Genomic DNA, 22,418 nt, shown 5'->3' on the forward strand with positions numbered 1-22,418 from the left:
AAAGACTCAGGTTTATCCTTCACAAAGATGTTGCCAAATTCAGTTCCTCACATACGTACATACATACATATATTCCTGATCAAAAGCTATTTGCAGTTACAGACTTTTTTCTTTTCTTGAAAACTGTGTGTATGTAACTGAGTGATAAATATACACTGAAATAATAAATATGGTTCTTCAGTAAATCTTGCACTGCAGTAAGCTTCTGAGACACTTTTTCTGCATGGACTATTCTTTACAGATTGGCACAATTCCACCAAGAGACTGCTTTCTCTATTTTAATATTTAAGGGCTTGGATAAGAAATCACTCAGTCTACTATGACAATTTTAACAATACTACATGCAAGTTATTTTTTGTTGTTGTGTAGTAGGATATTGTCAAACTTGCCCAAAATGCATTTTACCATAATGAGACATTGGCAGTACAAAGAAAATCTTACCACTGGGAGAGACCATAAGTGGTTCTGAATATCTTTGTTCCTCTGGAGGTAGGTTCAAGTTGATGACTAACACTGTACCCAAACTGGTACCAACCCAAAGGCTCGGTGAGAGGGTAGAATCCATCTTTCGGCTGTAGGACTCCATAAAGTACAGAGCAGTTATAGCCTCCTTTGATTCTTTGTCAATGCTAGAGACACTGGAACTTCGGGACCGGTTAAAAGAATTTTCTTTACTTTCTGCAATAAAATCAATGAACAATAAAATCACTTGAGATAAAGGAATAATTGAAAAGGTGGCTTACACGGTACTTCTACATATTAATATTAATAACTAATGTAAGGTTTGATGAGCATAAACCTCCAGAATGTGTAATGCATCGTAACTCAGATTCCTGAATTGTTTGTTAGTTACATTCATTGCCATTAGACAATAAGAACATAAGAAATGAGCAGGAGTCGGTCCCCTCTAGCCTGATCCACCATTCAATAAGATAATAGATGATCTGGGTGTAGGATATACTTCTCAGACACATTTGGATTTCGACACATTTGGATTTCAACACACTCACAAGCAAATTTTCAATGAGCTGTGCAGCCTAAATTATTTTATCAATGTTCAGCTGACCACTAAGTAGAGACTCCATAAATACCCATGAAGTGTTCAGAATTTGCTTTATCCTGCCATGTGTGCACCAGAACTAATTGTGATAGCATTATGAAGAAATCAATGACGTACACTCTCTTTTCACCTTCCAACTAAAACTGCTACATGGGGATACAACACGAGCAAAAGTAAGGGAAAGTAGATAGAAAAATAAATTTAATGCCCACAAGACTCATTTTGTGGTTTTTGGTTTAAAAAGACTATCTAATGGGTTTCTTGTTAAAACGCAATGCTTGAAAAAGAATCCTAAAATGTCCTTTTGTCTTGTTATAGTAGCATTGTGTCTTGGCTTTCAAATTAACACAGTGAATTAATCAAACAATGGTTGAAAACATCATTAATGCAACACTGCATTGTGAATTAAGGCTGACAGAATTAAAAATGTTAAGTAGTTTGAATTTAGGCATTATTTATCTGTTCACAGAGACCCGAGTTTGCTCTCAATTGAGCATTTTCATTTAGAGTCTGGTTTGCCATCAAGAAAATCCCAACTTTGCATTAAGGTTCAGCGGCTACTTTCAGTCAAAGACTCCTATTATATTGGGGAACTCCAAGGCATTCCTGTCCCCACACTGCTTTTCCATGCTTCTACGGGACAAAGCAATGGCCCGTTGCTCACGTAACAAATTATGGGGCAATACTTCATATCCTGTTATCTGGCAAACAGTGACTTAAACATAAATTTTCAAAAGAATTAAAATTTGAAGCTGAGAAGATACTGAGGGGAAAAATAGCCCTAGTTATCTGGAGAAGGAATAAGCTAATGTTTTGCAGCATCTGAACTGATACAAGTCTCAGCACTTCTCTGGTTTAGAGTCTAGATGGGTTAGAAAGTTTTGGGATGTTTCAATCTCTGACAATCTTATTGATTTCTCTTACCATAATGGTGACATTAGTGGCAATCATTGGTGTGGAGGCATAAATGCTATAATAACTTAAAGGACCATATCCAGTTTAAACATCAGCATTAAAGGGTTCTGCCTAAGCTACACTGTTCTGCTGTTACAAAGAGCAAAATGCTGGTTTTGTCACTCATATTCATTGAATGCTATAAAGTTGTTATATTTGCAGGTACAAACTAAATTTACTCCAGAAAGTGAAACCTTATTACAGGTATAAGGACATAATAATTAAATTACTGCTAATCAATCTCTCTGGCACAGTAAAACATATGTGGATCTCATTTAAGTATTAATTGGAAATTGGAAAAATTACATTTTACTATGATAAAGGCACTATATAAATGCAAGTTATTATTAGGGAGATGCAGTTAATTTCTGTCAGTTCAGTTTCAGATTCCTTTTTGCTTCCACTATGACATTATCGGAATCTGAACCCAGGAAAATGCAGTGCAAAAATATTAAAAGCTTAAATATTCGTGAACAAGTCTAATTACTAGCATATGCCATTAGAAGCTCTGCTACAACAACAGCTGGAACTTCTACAATGTGTTTGGAAAATGCTGTGGTTAAATGATTATATTGTGCATTTAACTTTTAATTCCAGGATAACAGGCCTATTAACAAATCTTGGATATGGCTGAAAAAAGACCCTTGTAAAAGTTTTTTGTCTTGCATTCATCAGGACAACCCTTGAGATTTAAAGTAAAAGAAAACAAAATTTTATATTGTATGAGAAAAGTGTGCTGATCAGTGACAAGTGGATTCTGATTTGTAGAGGTATTGTCTTGGAGAAAGCATTAGTAAACAAGGACTGCCAGTTAACTGTCGAGCTTGTTTTAAATTTTAAACCAGGAAAATTGATTCTAATTGGTCAAGACATTGCCCTGAGAAATGGACTAGAATGGCTGTCATCTATTGAATTGAAACAGGTGCAGTGTGTTTAAGTTAACTCTGTTGCCAAAGAATTGCAGGGGTTGTCTGGGACAGCGGTAGTGACCCCTCCCTTCAAAACACGAGATCAGAAAACATCTGCAAAAAATAGGGTCATGTGGAGTAATATACATAGCTTCCAGTATTGCAAGTATGTCCTGAGCTTTGCCAGTGTTGGCTGCATGAGTACAGTCAGTACCTTACTTATAAGCAACTGAAGGTATCTGTTCTTTAATATAATTTGCCAATTTTTGGGACATATGACCCAGGACCTGTATATCTAGCATCATATCAGCACTGAAATTCATATACCATGATATCTATTTCTGTGATAGGTAAAATATCTCTTTGGTTTGAATGAGATATTCTGTTTGTGGTGAATATCACTCATGTTGCCATTGTATAGCAACAGTGAGAAACAGTTAGTTTCATCTGTTGCTCAAATTTTTGGGATACTTTTAACTTTCCAGGATAACATCTTTTGTCCCTACTTCCAAAATGGCGACAGAGTCGGAAGGAGGCAATAGCTGGTGGTCTGGAGTAGGGTCTTTGGCTGTCACCCAGTGTGCCTGGGCAGAACTCTGGCAGTTGACAGTGGATTCTTCGAGGTCTGGATTGTGGAAGCAGCTGGGGGCTCGGAACTGTACCAGGACAAGACTCTAGCAGTCTGCAGCCAGGCAGCTGGTGAGCCTGGATGGCAGTTGTCAGCAAGGGAGGGGGAAAGAGATTGATCCCTTGTTGGGAAAGCCCACTGTTGACCATGGCTAAAGAAGCACCATAATTTTGAAACTTCTAACTTTATTTATTTATTTTTCTACTTTGTACCTAAGATGGCACTGCAAATGGCAACATTACAAATCTTTCACTGTACTCCTGTATCCTTGTACTCCAATACACATGACAAAGAAATAAGCTAATTCTAATCTCATGTATATACTGGGCACTTTATCACCAAAAGCGATGACCTTAGAAACGTTTGTGAATTTGCTCAATATACAAAAATAAATGATCAAATCATGGTAGCCCCATTATCCTAAAGGATGGTTTTAACATTTAGCTTGCACTGTGAACAATGGCTTAACCTGTATTTATGAAGTCACCAGTCTTCTAGTTCGTAGAACTATAGGGATTCCAATGTGTATTTTGGCCAGTGAATGTTGTTTTGCAGGAGACAGCAGTAGCAAACCACCTGGCCAATTTCTCAATTACACTAGGAGAGGAAGCACATTTGATTGCACCATTTCAAAGGTAAATTCGAGTGCAGAATGGGGCTCATTAAGACATAGAATCATTAAATCCCTAGAGTGTGCAAGCAGGCTATTTGGCCCATTAAGTTCACACTGACTGTCTGAACAGCATCCCATCCTAACTCTGTAACCTGTATTTTGCAAGGTTAATCTGCCTAGCCTGCACATCCCTGGAACTATGGGCAATTTAGCATGGCCAATTCACTTAACCTGCATATCTTTGAACTGTGAGAGAAACTGCAGCACCTGGAAGAATACCACACAGTCACGGGGAGAATGTGCAAACTCCACGTAGATAGTTGCCCGAGGGTGGAATCAAACCTAGGTCCCTGGGTCTGTGAGGCAGCATGCTAACCATTGAGCCATCATGCCACATGCAGGGAAATTCTTGCATGTAGTTGCAGATTCAAATATAGTAAATGTATCATTTATATACTTTAAATATGGAAGGGGTAGAAGATCAGGTGTCATTCCATTGAATACACATGATGAAAATACATAAATGTTTTGGGATTATGCAGTTAGGTTGGGGAAAAAAGGAAGATATTAAATTTCAAACACTTTCTGCACTAAAATTGATCTATTGCTATTAATTGCTGGGAACTGTTCTTTGGAAGAGACTATAGGGCCTCTTTTCTGATGGTTACCTAACAACCCCCACTGGATTTAACACCTGCTTCAAACATTGTGGAGAATTGGGAAAAAAAATGAGAAGTAGCAACAGGAAACAGTAAGGCTGCCAGAATTGCATGCATTTCCCCCTGTTTGAAGTTATTGGGTACCTGATAAAGTTTACTCATCACAGTATTTTGTCTACCTAGTAGACTCTTAGAAGCTGATCTGTGGCCACTTTATTACGACTTGGAAACAGCTTCATTTCCAACCAAACTGAAGCTTTCTTGGAAAATTTCCCATTGGTACATGACTGATAGTACTTAGATTTTGTCAAAAAGAAGCTTGGTGGACTGTAAGAATTCATCAACCCTTTTCTTCTCTGAAGAGAGCATCCCAACCTGAAACGTCAATTTTCCTGCTCCTCTGATGGTGCCTGGTCTGCTGTGTTCCTCCCAGTTCTATAAATATGTTATCAACCTATTATCTTTAGTTCACAGATACTGATTAGTGAGGGTCTCTTTACTTTTGTTCTCTTTTTAAAATATCGTCTGTTCAGAGCTGTTGTTGTCCTGTTTGTTTGTTTTGGATTAAAAGGGGATATAGTTTTAATTTTGGACTAAGATAATGAACCAGTTTTTCTATTTGTTTAAGAATACGTTTAGTGTTAAAATAAACTGATTATTTTGAATTTACTTAAGTTTCTTATTCTGAAAAGCAGTTTCAAAGGGAAACAATTGACCATTTTGGTGATAGAATTTACACATTTAGGCTGATAGGCTTAATTATCAACCAATTCCTCCCATCATGTTTCTAATGGGACCCAACAAAGAGATTTGCAAGAGTTGGGCTGAGCGGGGATCCCATGGTAACTCCATCCATTGGGGCATACACAGTCTTTAAACTGAACTCAACTGTGTGAGTTGTTGAGTTCATAAGTTTAATGAATACTAATTCATACAATAGGTAATGTCTCTAGATCATCACTAAAAGAACATACACGCATATTCTATATCCATGCAACAAAATGTGACAGCTGTTCTCTGGTTCATTTTTCTTAGGGTTATTCTTTGACTAATCAGAGTCAGCTTGCTTCATATAAATTTAAACAAAGCTTGACAGTTGATCGTCAATGTCATTAACTTGTGCATCCTCAAAAGGCAATGCTTCTGTCAGTCAATTTGCCAACCAATCAGCATTCTCATATAATGTAAACACTACCTTCCCTTTTACTTTGGTAGTTTTTATGAATTGCCCTTATTGAGAAATGTCATTTTTCAGCATCACTGGAATTCTGTACTATCAAACAACTGCATTTTTGGATATTGTGTGGTGTGATTTATTAGTTCTAATGCACTGGATTGCACCATCAATATGTTATCAAAATTTCCAAATTTCAAAGTTCCAATCTGAAAAATTTAATGTTTATCCCTTAAGTTCATTAATCACAGGTCAATCATTCATCACTTACTGATGAAACTTAGTCTTACCTTTTTCGCTCCATGAAAATGAGGAAGCATGATGCTCATCGTGAGAGAAAATACTGATGCCATGCAATTGCTGAAGCATTGCCCGTCTGGAAGTGTGGCCTACTGTCCCAAAAGGCATGCAAAAGGGACATTCATTATACAGCAATCAGTCAAAGCAAACTGCCTACAAATAAATTTGCTGGCATGCAAATTCCATCACAATCAAGAAATACACTCAGGCATTGGATGGAAATGTAAACTGTTTTAAGCTTGACTGATGAAAATGTGACATTGGTGCTTCCAGAGCATGCAGAACAAATTGTCTTGCAGCAACCCCTGTCACATTTTAATAATCAGACTAACTTAGCCTGATCTCTGCTTACCATTGCTTAGAATAATGTGCAGACATGCACAATTAATATGTTTACTTTAGAAGCAAGTAACTGATATCATCAGTATGGATACTAATGCTGAGTAAGTAACTTCATTTTTCTTAAGAGTGCAATTTTGGCTCTTTTTTATTAACTTTGACAAACATAATTGCACGTAATATCTTAATGTAGTAGTTTCAATGATTTTTCATAGTAAAGATTTTATTTGGATATTTTAATTTGAGTAAATTTTAATAAGTTCCATCTTGTTTTTGGCAACAATGTGATGAGGTAGCTTTATCGTTATGTTACTAGTCTAGAAGTTCAGAGGGCTCAAGTGCTATAAAGGCATGCATTAAAATACCACCACAGCAGTTTTGAAAATTAAATTCAATGAATGGAAATAAATTTGGAATGCAAAGCTAGCATCAATAATGCTGTCTATGGAATTACTAGTCCTTCAGAGGAAGAAAATCTATGCTCCTTATCTAGTCTCTTACATGTGACGCCTGACGTACAGCCATATAGTTGACTCTTAAATTTTCCTCTGAAATGAAACAAAGGACCATAGGAAACAAGAGCAGGTTGAGACTGTTTCACCCAACGTGCCTACTGTGCCGTTTTATGATGGCTGAGTCATCTACCATTAAGCCAATTTCTTCCATTCCCATAATCGTCAGTGTTTAGTGTCCACAAACCTGTTGATTTCTTTTATAAAGATATTCAATGATACAGTTTCTATTGGCCCTATCCTCTAAGTGAAAACATTCCTTCACTTTGCACCCTCTTCACTGCTTCTCTATCCATTTTGATATGGAGAGAAGAACTTAGGACAGTATACCAACTGTGCTTTAGCTAAGATTCAATGCAAGATTAAATAAACCTGTTCCAGTTAGGCGGGGAGAGGTTTTGGTGTTTGCAGGGCATAAAGTATTGGGAAAGGACACCTGAATTAGCATCTTGACCTCTTCAAGCCCTCATCTGGCTAGCCCCATAATGGACTCAGGTTCCAGTAGGGAGTCCCTTTTGGTCTGGTGGGAAACCAATCCAGGTGATTTGGGGCAATTAAAAGTTTTTAAAAGAATTTAAAACAATTAAATCTGAACCATTCTTTCTCAACATGTTATCCATACCTTATATCATGTTGTGACCTCAAGAAGGACAGTGAAGGGGGCAGATGTACAGAAGAACTTCATCGGTGGAGCTGAAAAGGCTTCAACTGCAAAGCGTTCATCAGTTACACCAAAAGTCTTCAGTCATGCACTGAGAGATTGTTGTACAGACCGTGTTTCTTTTTTCTGTTTTTGTAAGTGCTTTTACTACTTCATAAGTGATTGCCAACCTCTTGGTAGGTAGTTTAACTGGTGAGCACGTTTATTCAGGAGCACTTTCCTGCTGCCAGTGTTTGCCTTGCCTGGAAACAGTTTATGCAGCTCTAACTTCCTCTTTGACTGAGGGCCAAAAACAGAAGCCACTCCATCATTAACAGCTACAGCAGCTGGATCAGCAGCAGTCTCAGCCGCCTTTTCAATTGCATGCCCGTCCATAGTCTAGAAAGAATGGTCATTGAGATCCAGCTGGAAGGAGATAAGATTCACAACGCTGGCAAAGGAGCAGCTCTCTGTTTGTCTGAGCCCATTGTTCCAAGTCAGGGAGGTATGTGACTTGGAAGGAAATTTGCAGGTGATGGCAATTCCATGCACCTGCTGATTTTGTCCCATCTGGTAGAGTTTGTAGGTTTGGAAGGCGTTGTTGAAGGAACCTTGGAGAGTTATTACAGTGCATCCTTTGTATGGTACATTCTGCTACCAATGTTGCTTTTTGGAGGAGGGAGTGAATATTTGCAGAGGTGGGTGAGATGCCAATCCAATGGACTGCTTTGTTCTGAATGTTGTTGACTTGCTTGTGTGTTGGAGCTGCTCTCATCCAGGTAAGAGGTATATTCCATTATAGTCCTGACTTGTACCTTTGTAGATGGTGGTCAGGCAGTGGGGAGTCAGGAGATGGGTAACTCCCTGCAGAATTTCTAGGCTTCTGTAGCCACAATGTTTATGTGGCTGATAGTGGTCAGTTTCTTGTCAATGGTAACCCTTTAAAATGTTGATAATGGAGGATTCAGTGATGGAAGTGTCATTGAACTTTGAGGGGAGAGGTGGCCAGATTTTCACTTGTTGGAAAAGGTCAAGCGATTGTTGCATAAAGCACAAAACAGGAAGTCTGATACAGACTTTCTTAAACCTATCACAAGTAAATAAGGAAGATCTATCTCAAGTAAATAAGGAAAACTAATCCTCAGTTGAAAGGCCAGTCAGCAGAAAAGATGAATGAAAGTCATTGCCTATGTTCGTAGTGTTGCAGTCTGGTTGATGATGGTAGAGCAATAATTATGAATGAGTACCCTGATGTACCATAGGAAGTGAAAAGCTATAGATTCATATTCATTTACCTTCAAAGCAAAGGTAGTTGTTATTCAATTCAGTTGGCTATGTGACCTTTGCATCACAATTAATAAAAATAACTTCATTAGAATGCTATTTTTCTAATCTCCAATACCACAGACCTTTCCTGAATTTAACTTTGAATCATTCTGACTTTGGCTCCTTTTATATCTTTCTTCCTTCCAATGTCACTCTAGGTAATCATCACTTCAGTCCCTTTGCTCTAGAATTCCTTTGTTAAACTTATATCTTCACCATCTCCTTTAACACTCTGCACAAAATCCACTCTTTTAATGGTTTCTCCAAATTTTTGAATTTTGTTTTGGTTCATTATTCATTTAATACCTGTCTTTCTCTCGGTTATTTTTTACGTTAAAGATGCTATATATGTACAATGTTTTGTGACAAAAGCGTGTGTCTGATCACTCAGATTTGTTTTTTGAAAATACAGTTAAATCGGCACAATTCATTTACATAGAGTTCAGGATCAGTCGTCCTGGAGACTTCAGAACACAAAAGGAAGTGTTTTAATTTCTACTCCTATCACAATAGCCATTTACGGACAAACCTAATAAATGTTTCTCCTAACAATACATACTAAGTAGTAGATTAATCATCTACTGGGGCTTTAAGAGTACCTAAGTGTTTTATGGGGAGACATAAAACAAAGAACAAGTCAACAGTTCAGATATGTTCTAATTAACCTGTTCAGAGATGATGTTATTACACAATTGGAAGAGGTGGTACTTGAATTGTGACCTTTGGCTCAGAGGTAGGCACATTACCATTGCACCAAAAGAGACCTAAACTAACAGTTTAAGGATCTACATTGTATAGGGTTTGGCCTGCTATATCTTTTGCTCAGAAAGTGGCTTTTATTGGTTAATTGGATTACTTGTCAATTGGCATGACAACTAACTATTCTGCTATGTACTTGTATTTTTAACATATATTGACTGGGATCAATTTGGGTTTTGAGTCCCTGTAACAAAATTGAGTTTGAAAACAATGATCAGTTGAAGACTTCATGGCTTAAATAACAGCTGGTGCCACAATCAAAAGCATCAGTATTAATAGTATCTATAAAATCTGATATCCATCAAACAATAGGAAAATAAGCAAAGACATTACCACATGCTAGAATTGCTCACTCATTTATGTTTTGTTTATGACTGATGAAATGGAGTAAAATCCAAACACTGACAGTGTTCAACATGGGCAAAAACATCAACAATGGGCAATGCTTCAATAACAGAGGTTTGAAGGGATACGCAAATGACGTGCAGATTCAAGAAAGGCTGTTTAAAGAGACAGAACCTCATCTCGCCCTGAGTTTGATTAGCATGCTACAATTCACATTGACTTGGAATCATTGGGCTAAATCTTACTTTTTTTGGCTAAGTCTGAGTTGCATCAGATTTTTATGAAAGACTTGTCAATGCAAGACTGAACAAGTTCTTGCCCATCTTCCAAACTCACCTCATTGATTGTCAACCATGACCATAGTGTGTTTCTCATGCCCAGTTTCCACCCCATCTTACCACTTGCCATTCTCCGAACTACTCGTCACACAATGGATATCTGATGAAAGACGGAATCCATCATGTCCACGCTATCTTTGAAAACTCATGGTGCTCATGGGCAAGCACTATCTGTTCAGAACTAGCTTGAGTGGTTGCTCATATTTGCCTTGGACAGGGCAAATAGGATATTTATGTTCTTCTTTGCGGAGGGATGCAGTGGAGTTCACAGCATCAGGCCATGCCATCTGAAGAAGGTTCCCAACCCAAAATGTCAACTTTCCTGCTCCTCTGATGTTGCCTGGCCTGCTGCATTCCTCCAGCTCCACACCTTGTTATCAGACCCTGCCATGCCTGGTTCAAGGTTCCCAGCTGGGTTAGAACCATCTTAGCTGTCTAGAGAAATGCATAGAACATTAGGATCAAGGTCAATATTTTTCTGCATTCCAGCAGGGTAAGTGCCACCACCTTCTCCCTGATACCTCACTTACTCAATCACTGTTCCTGTACGCACCTCTCACCAAGGCCCATGATCAACCACTCTGTCAGATGCAACATCTTCCTTCACTTGCTATCACACCCCCAACCCCAATACCATTCGCCCTGCATACCCTCTGGACTGCCTACTTACTTTGTCAGGACATCCCCTTAACTGTACCAAGAGTGATTGATGGGCTACCCATTTTCATTTCCTATAATATCTGCCACCCTTTCATTCCAGGAATAAGACAGCTCACAATGGGCAGAATGAATCAAGACAGGTGGTATGCTGATCAACATTTGGCTCCTTACCTTTTTATGAGGGTAGGATGCAGACTCTGACTGCACCAATCAGGCTTTGACCTGGTAATAGAGGCTGCCCTTAACTTACTTTGCTGGGAACCCATGAGCAAAGGGCTAACTTGACTGAAACCTGCTGACAACAAGCTTCCTGACTTATGTCTGCACAGAATGGCAAAGCAAGACAGTAGCAGTATGAGCCTAGTATCTCTGACTGAGGAGGCAAAGCATGAAAAGGGAAGATGAGGCAGGGATGTAATTAGCATTTAGGTCAGAGGCAGTGTTGTGCTATGGCAAATGAGTGAAGTGCCCAGCAATCTGGCCTAGTCCAGTCCAATGCAAAGTGTCCTTGCTGCAGTATTACAGCATTTCAACTTTCCAAACTGGGAACACTATAGTTCGAGTACTATAGATGGATCAGTTTTTGTCCAGTGTGTGCAGGAGGGCTTCCTGACACAGTATGTAGATAGGCCAACAAGGGGCGAAGCCACATTAGATTTGGTACTGGGTAATGAGCCTGGCCAGGTGTTAGATTTGGAAGTAGGTGAGCACTTTGGTGATAGCGATCACAATACTGTTATGTTTACTTTAGTGACGGAAAGGGATAGGTGTATACCACTGGGCAAGAGTTATAGCTGGGGGAAAGGCAATTACGATGGGATTAGTCAAGATTTAGGGACCATAGGATGGAGAATGAAACTGCAGGGGATGGGCACATTAGAAATGTGGAGCCTATTCAAGGAAAAGCTCCTGTGTGTCCAAGATAAGTATGTACCTGTCAGGCAGGGAGGAAGCTGTAGAGCGTGGGAGCCGTGGTTTACGAAGGAAGTGGAATCTCTGGTCAAGAGGAAGAAGGCGGTTTATGTTAGGATGAGATGTGAAAGCTCAGTTAGGGCGCTTGAGGGCTATGAGGTAGCCAGGAAAGACCTAAAGAGAGGAGATAGGGGAAGCACTAAATGAATATTTTTCGACAGTATGTACTCTAGAAAATGACAATGTTGTCGAGGAGAATACCGAGATACAGACTACTAGACGAGGTGGGATTGAGGTTCACAAGGAAGAGGTATTAGAAATCCTACAGAGGGTGATGATAGATTAGTCTCCTGGGCCGGATGGGATTTATCCTAGGATCCTCTGGGAAGTCAGGGAGGAGATTGCTGAGCCTTTGGCATTGATCTTTAACTCGTCACTGTCTACAGGAATAGTGCCAGATGACTGGAGGATAGCAAATGTGGTTCCCCTGTTCAAGAAGGGGAGTAGAGACAACCCTGGTAACTATAGGCCAGTGAGCCTTACCTCAGTTGCTGGTAAAGTGTTGGAAAAGGTTATAAGGGATAGGATTTATAATCATCTAGAAAAGAATAAATTGATTAGGGATAGTCAGCACGGTTTTGTGAAGGGTAGGTCGTGCCTCACAAACCTTATTGAGTTCTTTGAGAAGGTGACCAAACAGGTAGATGAGAGTAATGTGGTGTATATGGATTTCAGCAAGGCGTTCGATAAGGTTCCCCACAGTAGGCTATTGTACAAAATGGGGAGGAATGGGATTGTGGGAGATATAGCAGTTTGGATCGGAAATTGGGTTGCTGAAAGAAGACAGAGGGTGGTAGTTGATGGGAAATGTTCATCCTGGAGACCAGTTACTAATGGTGTACCGCAAGGGTCAGTGTTGGGTCCACTGCTGTTTGTCATTTTTATAAATGACCTGGATAAGGGCGTAGAAGGATGGGTTAATAAATTTGCAGACGACACTAAGGTCGGTGGAGTTGTGGATAGTGACGAAGGATGCTGTAGGTTGCAGACAGTCATAGATAAGCTGCAGAGCTGGGCTGAGAGGTGGCAAATGGAGTTTAATGCACACAAGTGTGAAGTGATGCTCTTTGGTAGGAGTAACCGGAAGGCAAAGTACTGGGCTAATGGTAAGATTCTTGGTAGTGTAGATGAGCAGAGAGATCTCGGTGTCCATGTACACAGATCCTTGAAAGTTGCCACCCAGGTTGACAGGGCTGTTAAGAAGGCATACAGTGTTTTAGCTTTTATTAATAGAGGGATCGAGTTCCAGAACCAAGAGGTTATGCTGCAGCTGTACAAAACTCTGGTGCGGCCGCACTTGGAGTATTGTGTACAGTTCTGGTCACTGCATTATAAGAAGGATGTGGAAGCTTTGGAAAGGGTGCAGAGGAAATTTACTAGGATGTTGCCTGGTATGGAGGGGAGGTCTTACGAGGAAAGGCTGAGGGTCTTGAGGCTGTTTTTATTAGAGAGAAGGTTGAGAGGTGACTTAATTGAGACATAGAAAATAATCAGAGGGTTAGATAGGGTGGATAGGGAGAGCCTTTTTCCTAGGATGGTGATGGCGAGCACGAGGGGGCATAGCTTTAAATTGAGGTTGTGAAAGATATAGGACAGATGTCAGAGGTAGTTTCTTTACTCAGAGAGTAGTAAGGGTATGGAATGCTTTGCCTGCGACGGTAGTAGATTCGCCAACTTTAGGTACATTTAAGTCATCATTGGACAAGCATATGGACATACATGGAATAGTGTAGGTTAAATGGGCTTCAGATCGGTATGACAGGTTGGCACAACATGGAGGGCCGAAGGGCCTGTACTGTGCTGTAATGTTCTATATGTGCTATATACACACAGCAATTACAGTTGTTGGTACAGCCTAAGGTGCAGCACTGATTTGCAGAGATGTCCTGAAAGCTCTTAAAAGCTGACACAGAGTGTTTGTCATTGTCAGTGGATGTGGGGTGTGCGTAGTCGGCGCCCACAAAACATGCCCTGAAATGTTGCTAAATAAAAACCAAAAGAACTGCGGATGCTGTGAATTAGGACCAAAAACAGAAGTTACTGCAACAACAGTTCTGAGGAAAGGTCATTGCACCTGAAACGTTAACACTGTCTTTTCCTTCGCAGATGCAGCCAGATCTGCTGAGCTTTTCCAGCAACTTTATTTTTGTTCCTGATTTACAACATGCGCAGTTCTTTTTTCAGTTTTAACAGAAGTTGCTGGACGAGCTCAGCAGGTCTGGCAGCATGTGTGAAGAAAAAATCAAAGTCAATGTTTCATTTCCAGTGGCCCTTCCTCAGAACTGATGTTGTCTGGGAAAACCTTGGTTTAATATGCAGAAATAGGGAGGGGGATGGGGTACAGCCTCCAAAATGTCCACCTTCTTCCTCAACTGAGGATTCCCAGTACCATTGTCAACAGGGTCTTCAACCAGATCTGACCCATTGCCTGCAATTCTGTTCTCACCCCTTCTCTTCCTGCCCACAACAGCAATAGGGTTCGCCTTGTCCTTACCTACCATCCTACCAGCGTCCACATCCAGAAGATCATCAGACCCCATTTCCACGAGCGAGGTGCCACTACCAGACACACGTTCTCCTCCCCTCTCCTGTCTGCCATTCGCAGGGACTGTTCCCTATAGGAGACCTAGGTCCCCTCTTCCTTCACCCCCAGTACAGCGCCACAGCTCTATGGCACCTTCTGCTGTAACCAGTGAAGGTGTAACACCTGCCCATTTACTTTCTCCCTCCTCACTATCCAAGGGTCCAAATATATCTTCCAGGTGAAGCAGTACTTTACCTTTACTTCCCAGAATCAAGTCTACTGCATTTGCTGCTCACAATATTGTCTCCTCTACATTAGGAAAATGAACCATAGGTTGTCTGATTGCTTTGCAGAACATCTGCTTGTTCTCCTTGCAAAAAAGACCCTGAGGGACCTGTTGCCTGCTGCTTTAACACACCACCCTGTTCCCTGGCCAATATCATTGTCTCTGGCTTGCTGCAGTGTTTCAGTGAAGCCCAAGACAAGTTGGAAGAACAACACCTCATCTTCTGCTTGGGGACCCTGCAACTCTCTTAACTCAATATCGAGTACAATAATTTTTGGGCCTAACTCTCGCTTGTCCTAGCCCCTACTCCACATAGCCTGCCATTACACTCTACCTATTGTTAGTCACTATTAACAACTATTACCCAGATTGTTATCAACTCCTTTGTCTATCCAACTGCTCTTCTCTCTCTTCTGGCTCAATCCTATCATTTACTCCTTACCCCATCCCCTTCCCTGTTTTCTGCATAGAAATTGATGTTTTCCCAGCTGCCATCAGTTCTGAGGAAGAGTAACAGGTACATTAACTTTGATTTTTTTTTTCTTCACAGATGTTGCCAGACCTGCTCAGCTTTTCCAGCAACTTCTGTTTTTGTTCCTAAAAACTTGCTGGCTGTTTTCCAACATGGTTGTTCAGAGTAAGTGGTGAGCTGAAATCACCAGGTACTCGCTCTGGTGTTGTTGTTAAGTTCTCCTGATGTTGAGCTTGTTTGGTAAGATGGGAAACTGAATGTTAATAAGGTGAGATAACAAGGTGTAGAGCTGGATGAACACAACAGCATCAGAGGAGCAGGAAAGCTGACGTTTTGGTTTGAGACCCTTTTTCAGAAATGGGGCAGGGGAAGGGGATTCTGAAATAAATAGGCAGAGAGGGGGAGACGGATAGAAGATGGATAAAAGGAGAAGATAGGGTGAGAGGAGACAGACAGGTCAAAGAGTCAAGGTTGGAGCCAGTAAAGGTGAATAAAAGTAGGGAGTTAGGGAGGGGATAGGTTGATCCAGGGAGGATGGACAGGTCAAGGAGGCAGGATGAGTTTAGTAAGTGGGAGATGGGGTCCGGCTCCCTAACTCCCCACCTACACTCACCTTTACTGGCTCCACCCCCACTTCTTTGACCTGTCTCCCCTCCACCTATCTTCTTTATCTGTCTTCTATCCACCTATCTCTCTCTCCCTATTTATTTCAGAATTCCCTTCCCCTCCCCCATTTCTGAAGAAGGATCTCGATCTGAAACGTCAGCCTTCCGGCTCCTCTGATGCTGCTTGGCCCGCTGTGTTCATCCAGCTCTACAGTTTGTTATCTCAGATTCGCCAGCATTGGCTATTCCTACTCTCTCTGTATTAATAAGGTGAGTTGGGCTATCAACAGGATGTTTAACAAGCAGTAACCAGTCCCAATTTGCAGCTTTCTGCTGCTAGCATTAATCTAGCCACATTGCTTATCAAAATCACTAAAGATGGTGTTAGTGGCTCCCATTGTATCGAGATGGGCCTTGTCACATTTGTTGTCCAATTCTGTCACATACCTTGCCATAGCCCATATTGCTCAGACCCTTGAGATTCTGCCCAATGTCTTGTCACTCAAAGTTAAATAATTTTGGGATATATGAATGTGAGTCTGAAAATTTTCAGCAATTAATGGATTCTTCAATGTTTGAGTTACAATGAAAATTGTTAATAGTTGGCTGGCTCATTGTATAAACAATCTGGAAATTGAGGAATAGCAAAGAAGGAAAATAATCATGTTGGATTAAAATGGTGAAGCAAAGATCCAGAAACCACAATTAAATCTATCCTTGTTTAAGATTAGAATATAAAATTCTGCTGAAAACTGTTGTAGACATTCTTTCCCTCCAAAAATAGTTTCAGAAAAACTGTTACTGATAACTATCAATATCCTCTAAATGTGACTCCAATAATGTTTTGTGACTTGTACCCCTCAAAAATAGAAATACTTCGCAGAAAAGACCACTCCAGCCTTCTCTAAAATGCACATGGAGAAAACAAAATACACTTTAAACTTATTTGATTTTTTTTAGCAGAACCAGCATCTTTTAATAAACCTGTTGCTACCTTTACATCAGGGAAGCAGATACATTAAGGCTAAGTTTCAAAAGGGTGTGGAGAATATTTCTACACATATTGTTCAAATAGGGTCTATAGTTCTTGTAACTAAAATTTGCAATGATCATATTGTCGTACATCAGTCCTTTTGGCATACATGTTCAGAATGGGAGGCAATTTCATTGAATCATATAGGATTCTTAACAGGCTTGACAGGCTAAATACTGAGGGGATATACCACTTCATGTGGGAGTCTAGGACCAGAGCACATAATCTCAGAATAGAGTGGTGCCAATTTATGACTGGGACGGAATTTCTCTCAGAAGGTTGAGAGTCTTTGGAACTTCTTAGCTTCAGAGCTGTGGGGGCAGAATCTTGTACATATTTAAAGCTGAGATAGATTCTTGACTAGAAGGGAATCGAGGGCTACAGAGAAAAAGCAGAAAAACGGACATGAAGGATATCGGATCAGCCATGATCCTTGTGAATAGAGGAACAGGTTTGAGGGGCCGAATAGCCTACTCCTATTCCTATTTCTTATGGTCTTTTGGTTATTCAATAAACAGGCAGCACGAAAATTGTAGGTCCCTGCCCACCTCTCTCCATTAAAATATGCATTTATAGTCTGGGTCAATCCAGTGTCATCCAATCAGTTTTCAGAAAATGTGTCGCAAGCCTCATATCTCTGGCTTATTATTGAATTGCATTGCAAGAAAGTTCATCAAAGAAGCTTAATTTAACTTAAACACAAATAATTTGGCATTATGTATCAATATTTGTCATGTTTGGTGGTGTCATTACTGAGATGGGATCTCTTGCTTTGTTCTTGAGATTATGTTGTGATCCTAGATGAGGTGATAAAAGTCACTAAATGATTGGTAGGAGGATCAGGACTTGAATCTTCTACTATAAGGGCTATTGAAATGGATGATGTACACTTTGTGTAGTATTACCAGTGTAGAATGATTAGGCCTTGACTAACCTAACACTGTCCTAATACAAGATTTCATTTCTGCTGTTAATTAACACCATAAAGCAGTATAGTAGTTACTTAGATAAAAATAGCCATTATAACGTTATGCTGTGTTCTTTGTTCTTAAAGTGACATTTTACGCATGTCCAAGTGTTCAAAATTGTTCATTATTATTTTAAAAACTAGCTATACAACCTTGCTTATTTTAGTCTAATTTTCTTTTAGTGTTAGTCATTGTGTGGCCATATTCTTATACTTTTCTTAATACTTTGATTAAGTGTATACGACTAATCTTTGTTCATTAAAATGTCATCTTCTGAAATGGCTAGAGTACATTTAAATTAACTAATTACTAGAAATAATGTTTAGAATTATACACTAGGTAGATCAATTAGGATACTGTCTCTTTAAAAATACACCAACAAATTGACTTCATTATCACACAATTCTGATAACATAATTACATAGAAACATTCGAGGTATACAAGATAATGAGAGGCATAGATAGAGTTGATAGCCAGAGACTATTTCCCAGGGCAGAAATGGCTAGCACGAGGGGTCATAGTTTTAAGCTGGTTGGTGGAAAGTATAGAGGGGATGTCAGAGGCAGGTTCTTTACGCAGACAGTTGTGAGAGCATGGAATGCGTTGCCAGCAGCAGTTGTGGAAGCAAGGTCATTGGGGTCATTTAAGAGACTGCTGGACATGTATATGGTCACAGAAATTTGAGGGTGCATACATGAGGATCAATGGTCGGCACAACATTGTGGGCTGAAGGGCCTGTTCTGTGCTGTACTGTTCTATGTTCTATGTTCTATTTCATATTTTCAAGAATGCACAAAACATTGGACTAACAATAACAGAGATGATTTTAACACAGAGACCACCAGAATGCTTGAAAAATACTCACTTGATTGGCTGGATTGCTTCAATTGTGATGAAAAGTATTGAACTTGTATATAATATTTTTGGGATTTGGATTTTGAAATAGAGGCAGATGGATGTGGATCAGTTCTGTGAAGTTTTTTTTAAGAATAAAAAATGATCAAAGAATAGACAGTAACCTAATATCATTTGTAAGAAGGCATGTGACTTAGGCCAACTGCCTAGCAAGTTGATGATAATGATTGAAATATTTATGCTATTGAGTTTATCGCAGGCAGAGTAAACAGAGCAAAGAAGAAGAATCATCAAGTCAGTTCAAGAGAACAAGTCACCTCAGAGGTTTATTCCAGTTCCCTCTCCCCATCCCCCTCTCTGATGAAGGGTCTAGGCCCGAAACGTCAGCTTTTGTGCTCCTGAGATGCTGCTTGGCCTGCTGTGTTCATCCAGCCTCACATTTTATTACCTCAGAGGAAGTAGTTTCTTGTTTGTGAAGTTTCCAACCAAATGTGGTTTAAAAGTCTTCCAAGTGGTTAGAACTAAGAAAAATTAAGCCATCAGAATTGTGAAAGATTCATGTCGGCTTACTCAAAAGGAATCATAAACAGAAAAATGTTCTTAGCAGTCCAAGGGGAAAAAAAAACTGGGAAGCATCAGTTCTGTCAAGATTGGAAAAATTGAGCTGTTAATGGTATTCCTCTGGGACTGATTCCCTGAAATGTTTCTGGATTGTTATGGGAAACAGATTGAAACTTTTTGATGAGAACCTCATGGTAAATGTAACAAAGACCAGACTTCCTTTCCATGTACAGGGGAAAAGGCAATAGATTTTGATTTTTAAAATGCCTTCACAATAGGCATAGGCAATAATTTTAGACTGTTGTAGATGAATGCCAAAAATATTAGACATATATTTTCTTTTACATGGTCTTGCTTCTGATGTAATAGTTCTCTTTCCGTGTAATTATCCAAAGCTCTTACTTGTTAAAGGACATTTGGGAGCATTGGGTTTATTACTGTCCCTCAGGAGTAAATATTTTTGGCAGAATTGTGTAGAACTTACAATTTTATGATCTTTCAACTCAGCCTCCCATGTAAGGTTTATTAATTGGGATAGTGAATGAGTTGTGAAGTTGAACATATTTGGTGCTTGACACTTTGCTGAACAGAAACCCTCTATAAAGCAAGCTGGCCAATTTAAATTTCTTTTTATTCAAATTAGATATTCTGTCACGAACAGGGATCCTATAGCCATCCTAAAAAAGGAGACAACAAAATGATTTCCCTCTTGGGTAATGACTATATATTCTGTGGCTGAGCATAAATTGGCATCACAATTCTTAAACTGCACATATTGCAGTTTTCTTTTGTGTTATTGTTAATTCACAATTGACAGAATAGTTTTCAAGGGGATAACAGACAACAAAATATAATTAACAGAAGGAAGAATAAGAGAAGAAATTCATTTCACAGCTAACTGTTTCTCCTGTGTAAAATTGGCATAAAATCTCTTAATATTGCAGCATAGTCTTGTGCCCGATTATACGCACAGTCACATTGACTCATAACTCTATCCTATTTAAGACATCCCTTTAAAACATATGATAATCTTCATAAATATGCAAATAAGGGACCTGCATCAACAATTTAAGGAATCGGAATGTGAAATTAAAATGTAAATAGTCTGGATATGCTCTGTCTGGATGCACCAGGCATTATAGAGTTATTCAGCAAGGAAACAGATCCTTTAGTCCACTTATCCATGCCAACCAAGTTTCCCAAACTAAATCTAATTTCTGTTACCTACATTTGGTCTATATCCCTCTAAAACTTTACCTATTCATGCACCTATCCAAATGTTTTTTTAAATGTGCCTGCATCTATTACTTTCTCTGGAAATTCATTCCACATCTTAAAAATATGTTCCCTAGTTTTAAACTCACTCACCCTAGGGAAAATACCTTTGCTATTCACCTTATCTATGCCCCTCATGATTTTATAAATGCTCCTATGCTCCAGTGAAAAAATCCCAAGTCTATCCAGCCTATCTTTCTAACTTGAACCCTCCAGCTCTGGCAACATCCTGTTGAAATTTCTCTGAACCCTCTTCAATTTAATAATATCCTTGCTGTAACAGAGTGACTAGGGCGATAGACAGTACTCCAAAAGGGGCCTTACCAACTTCCGGTACAACCTCAACATGATGTCTCAACTCCTATACTCAATGGTTTGAGTAAAGAGGGCAAGCGTGCTGTCTTTTTAACTATCCTGTCTACATGTGACGCAACTTTCAAAGAACAATGTACTTGAACCTCCAGGTCTCTCTGTTCGACAACATTACCAAGGCCCTACCATTAAATGTATAAATCCTGCTCTTGTTTGTTTTACCAAAATGCAATACCTCTCATTTATCCAATTAAACTCCATCTGCCACTCCTCAGTCCATTAGAGCAATTGATCAAGATCCTTTAGTAATCTTAGATACCTTCTTCACTGTTGACTAACCATCAATTTCAGTGTCATCTGCAAACTTACTAACCATGCTTCCTATATTCCCAGCCAAATTGTTTATATAATTGTTTTTATTGTTTGCTTTTCTTTAATACCAACTAATGGAAATATTGTCTTGAACCAAAGCTGTTTGTCGTAAAAAAAACAAAACTGGATCTACTCGTTAAATCAGGCAGTATCAGTGGAGACAGAAACAGTTTATGATCTTGTCAATGATATTTTGCAAAAACTAATGAAAGTTTATTGACTGAAACACTAACTCTTTCTGGCATACATATTATTTTGTTCGTATTGATATGTTTGTAGGCACCCTGTTTTTGACTGTAATTTAAGTTACGGTGTTCCTCTTCCAGATTGTACTTTTAATGAGTGATCAAGAATTTCTGTACTCTTGACTATCAGACTAAGAACATGAAGTTTCAAGGGACAGCACGTAAACTAACATAGCATTCGTTCACCAGCAACATTACTTACATCATCCATTTGCTTTGAAATGTTGCCTATGTTTATGCCATGAAATCTATACTTCATTGTATATTTATATGGAATAGGGCGTAAAAGTTCAAGATATTTACACTGAGCACTTTGAAATGCCCCTAGATATTTGCACAAACTTGCAGCTAAATCATTATTAATCTGCACTTGAGTAGAAATAACCTGCCGGTAAGGTATATTAGTAATGACATGACAGCTTGAATTCATGCACAATAATGTCTAAATTCCATGCATCAGACTGGAATTTGCTCTATGCTATTGTCATTCATTGAACTTTGTTTGAATATGTACAAAATTGAATGCAGCAGCTCTAGGTCAGGTGAGAGGAAAATGCATGTTATCGAATTCAGATCTTGAGTTGACTGTTAATGAACAGTTTTGTTTTGGGCAGGACACACAAGGGCCGCGAACATTGTGCTGACAACTTTTTTTTAAAGGCTTATCAGAATGAATTCAGAATGAATTGTTCAGCAGGCAGACAGGTTTTTGTTACATTTGC

General features: G+C 39.3%; 1 protein-coding gene across 5 annotated transcripts in view; it reads right to left on the reverse strand.

Annotated features, from left to right (window-relative positions):
- stxbp5l (syntaxin binding protein 5L) overlaps positions 1 to 22,418 on the reverse strand; it is a 523,376-nt gene that overhangs the window by 27,205 nt on the left and 473,753 nt on the right. For 4 of the 5 annotated variants that reach the window (XM_048540359.2, XM_059650278.1, XM_048540358.2 and 1 more), the window contains 2 exons: positions 6,287 to 6,388; positions 442 to 678 (listed from right to left, as the gene is read on the reverse strand). In XM_048540359.2, the coding sequence (XP_048396316.1) occupies positions 442 to 678; positions 6,287 to 6,388 (339 nt within the window). The remainder of the gene's footprint in view (positions 1 to 441; positions 679 to 6,286; positions 6,389 to 22,418) is intronic. The other variant, XM_048540360.2, reaches the window with a different exon arrangement.

The sequence above is a fragment of the Stegostoma tigrinum genome, chromosome 12 (genome assembly GCF_030684315.1).
Source record: "Stegostoma tigrinum isolate sSteTig4 chromosome 12, sSteTig4.hap1, whole genome shotgun sequence".
NCBI lineage: Eukaryota > Metazoa > Chordata > Chondrichthyes > Orectolobiformes > Stegostomatidae > Stegostoma > Stegostoma tigrinum.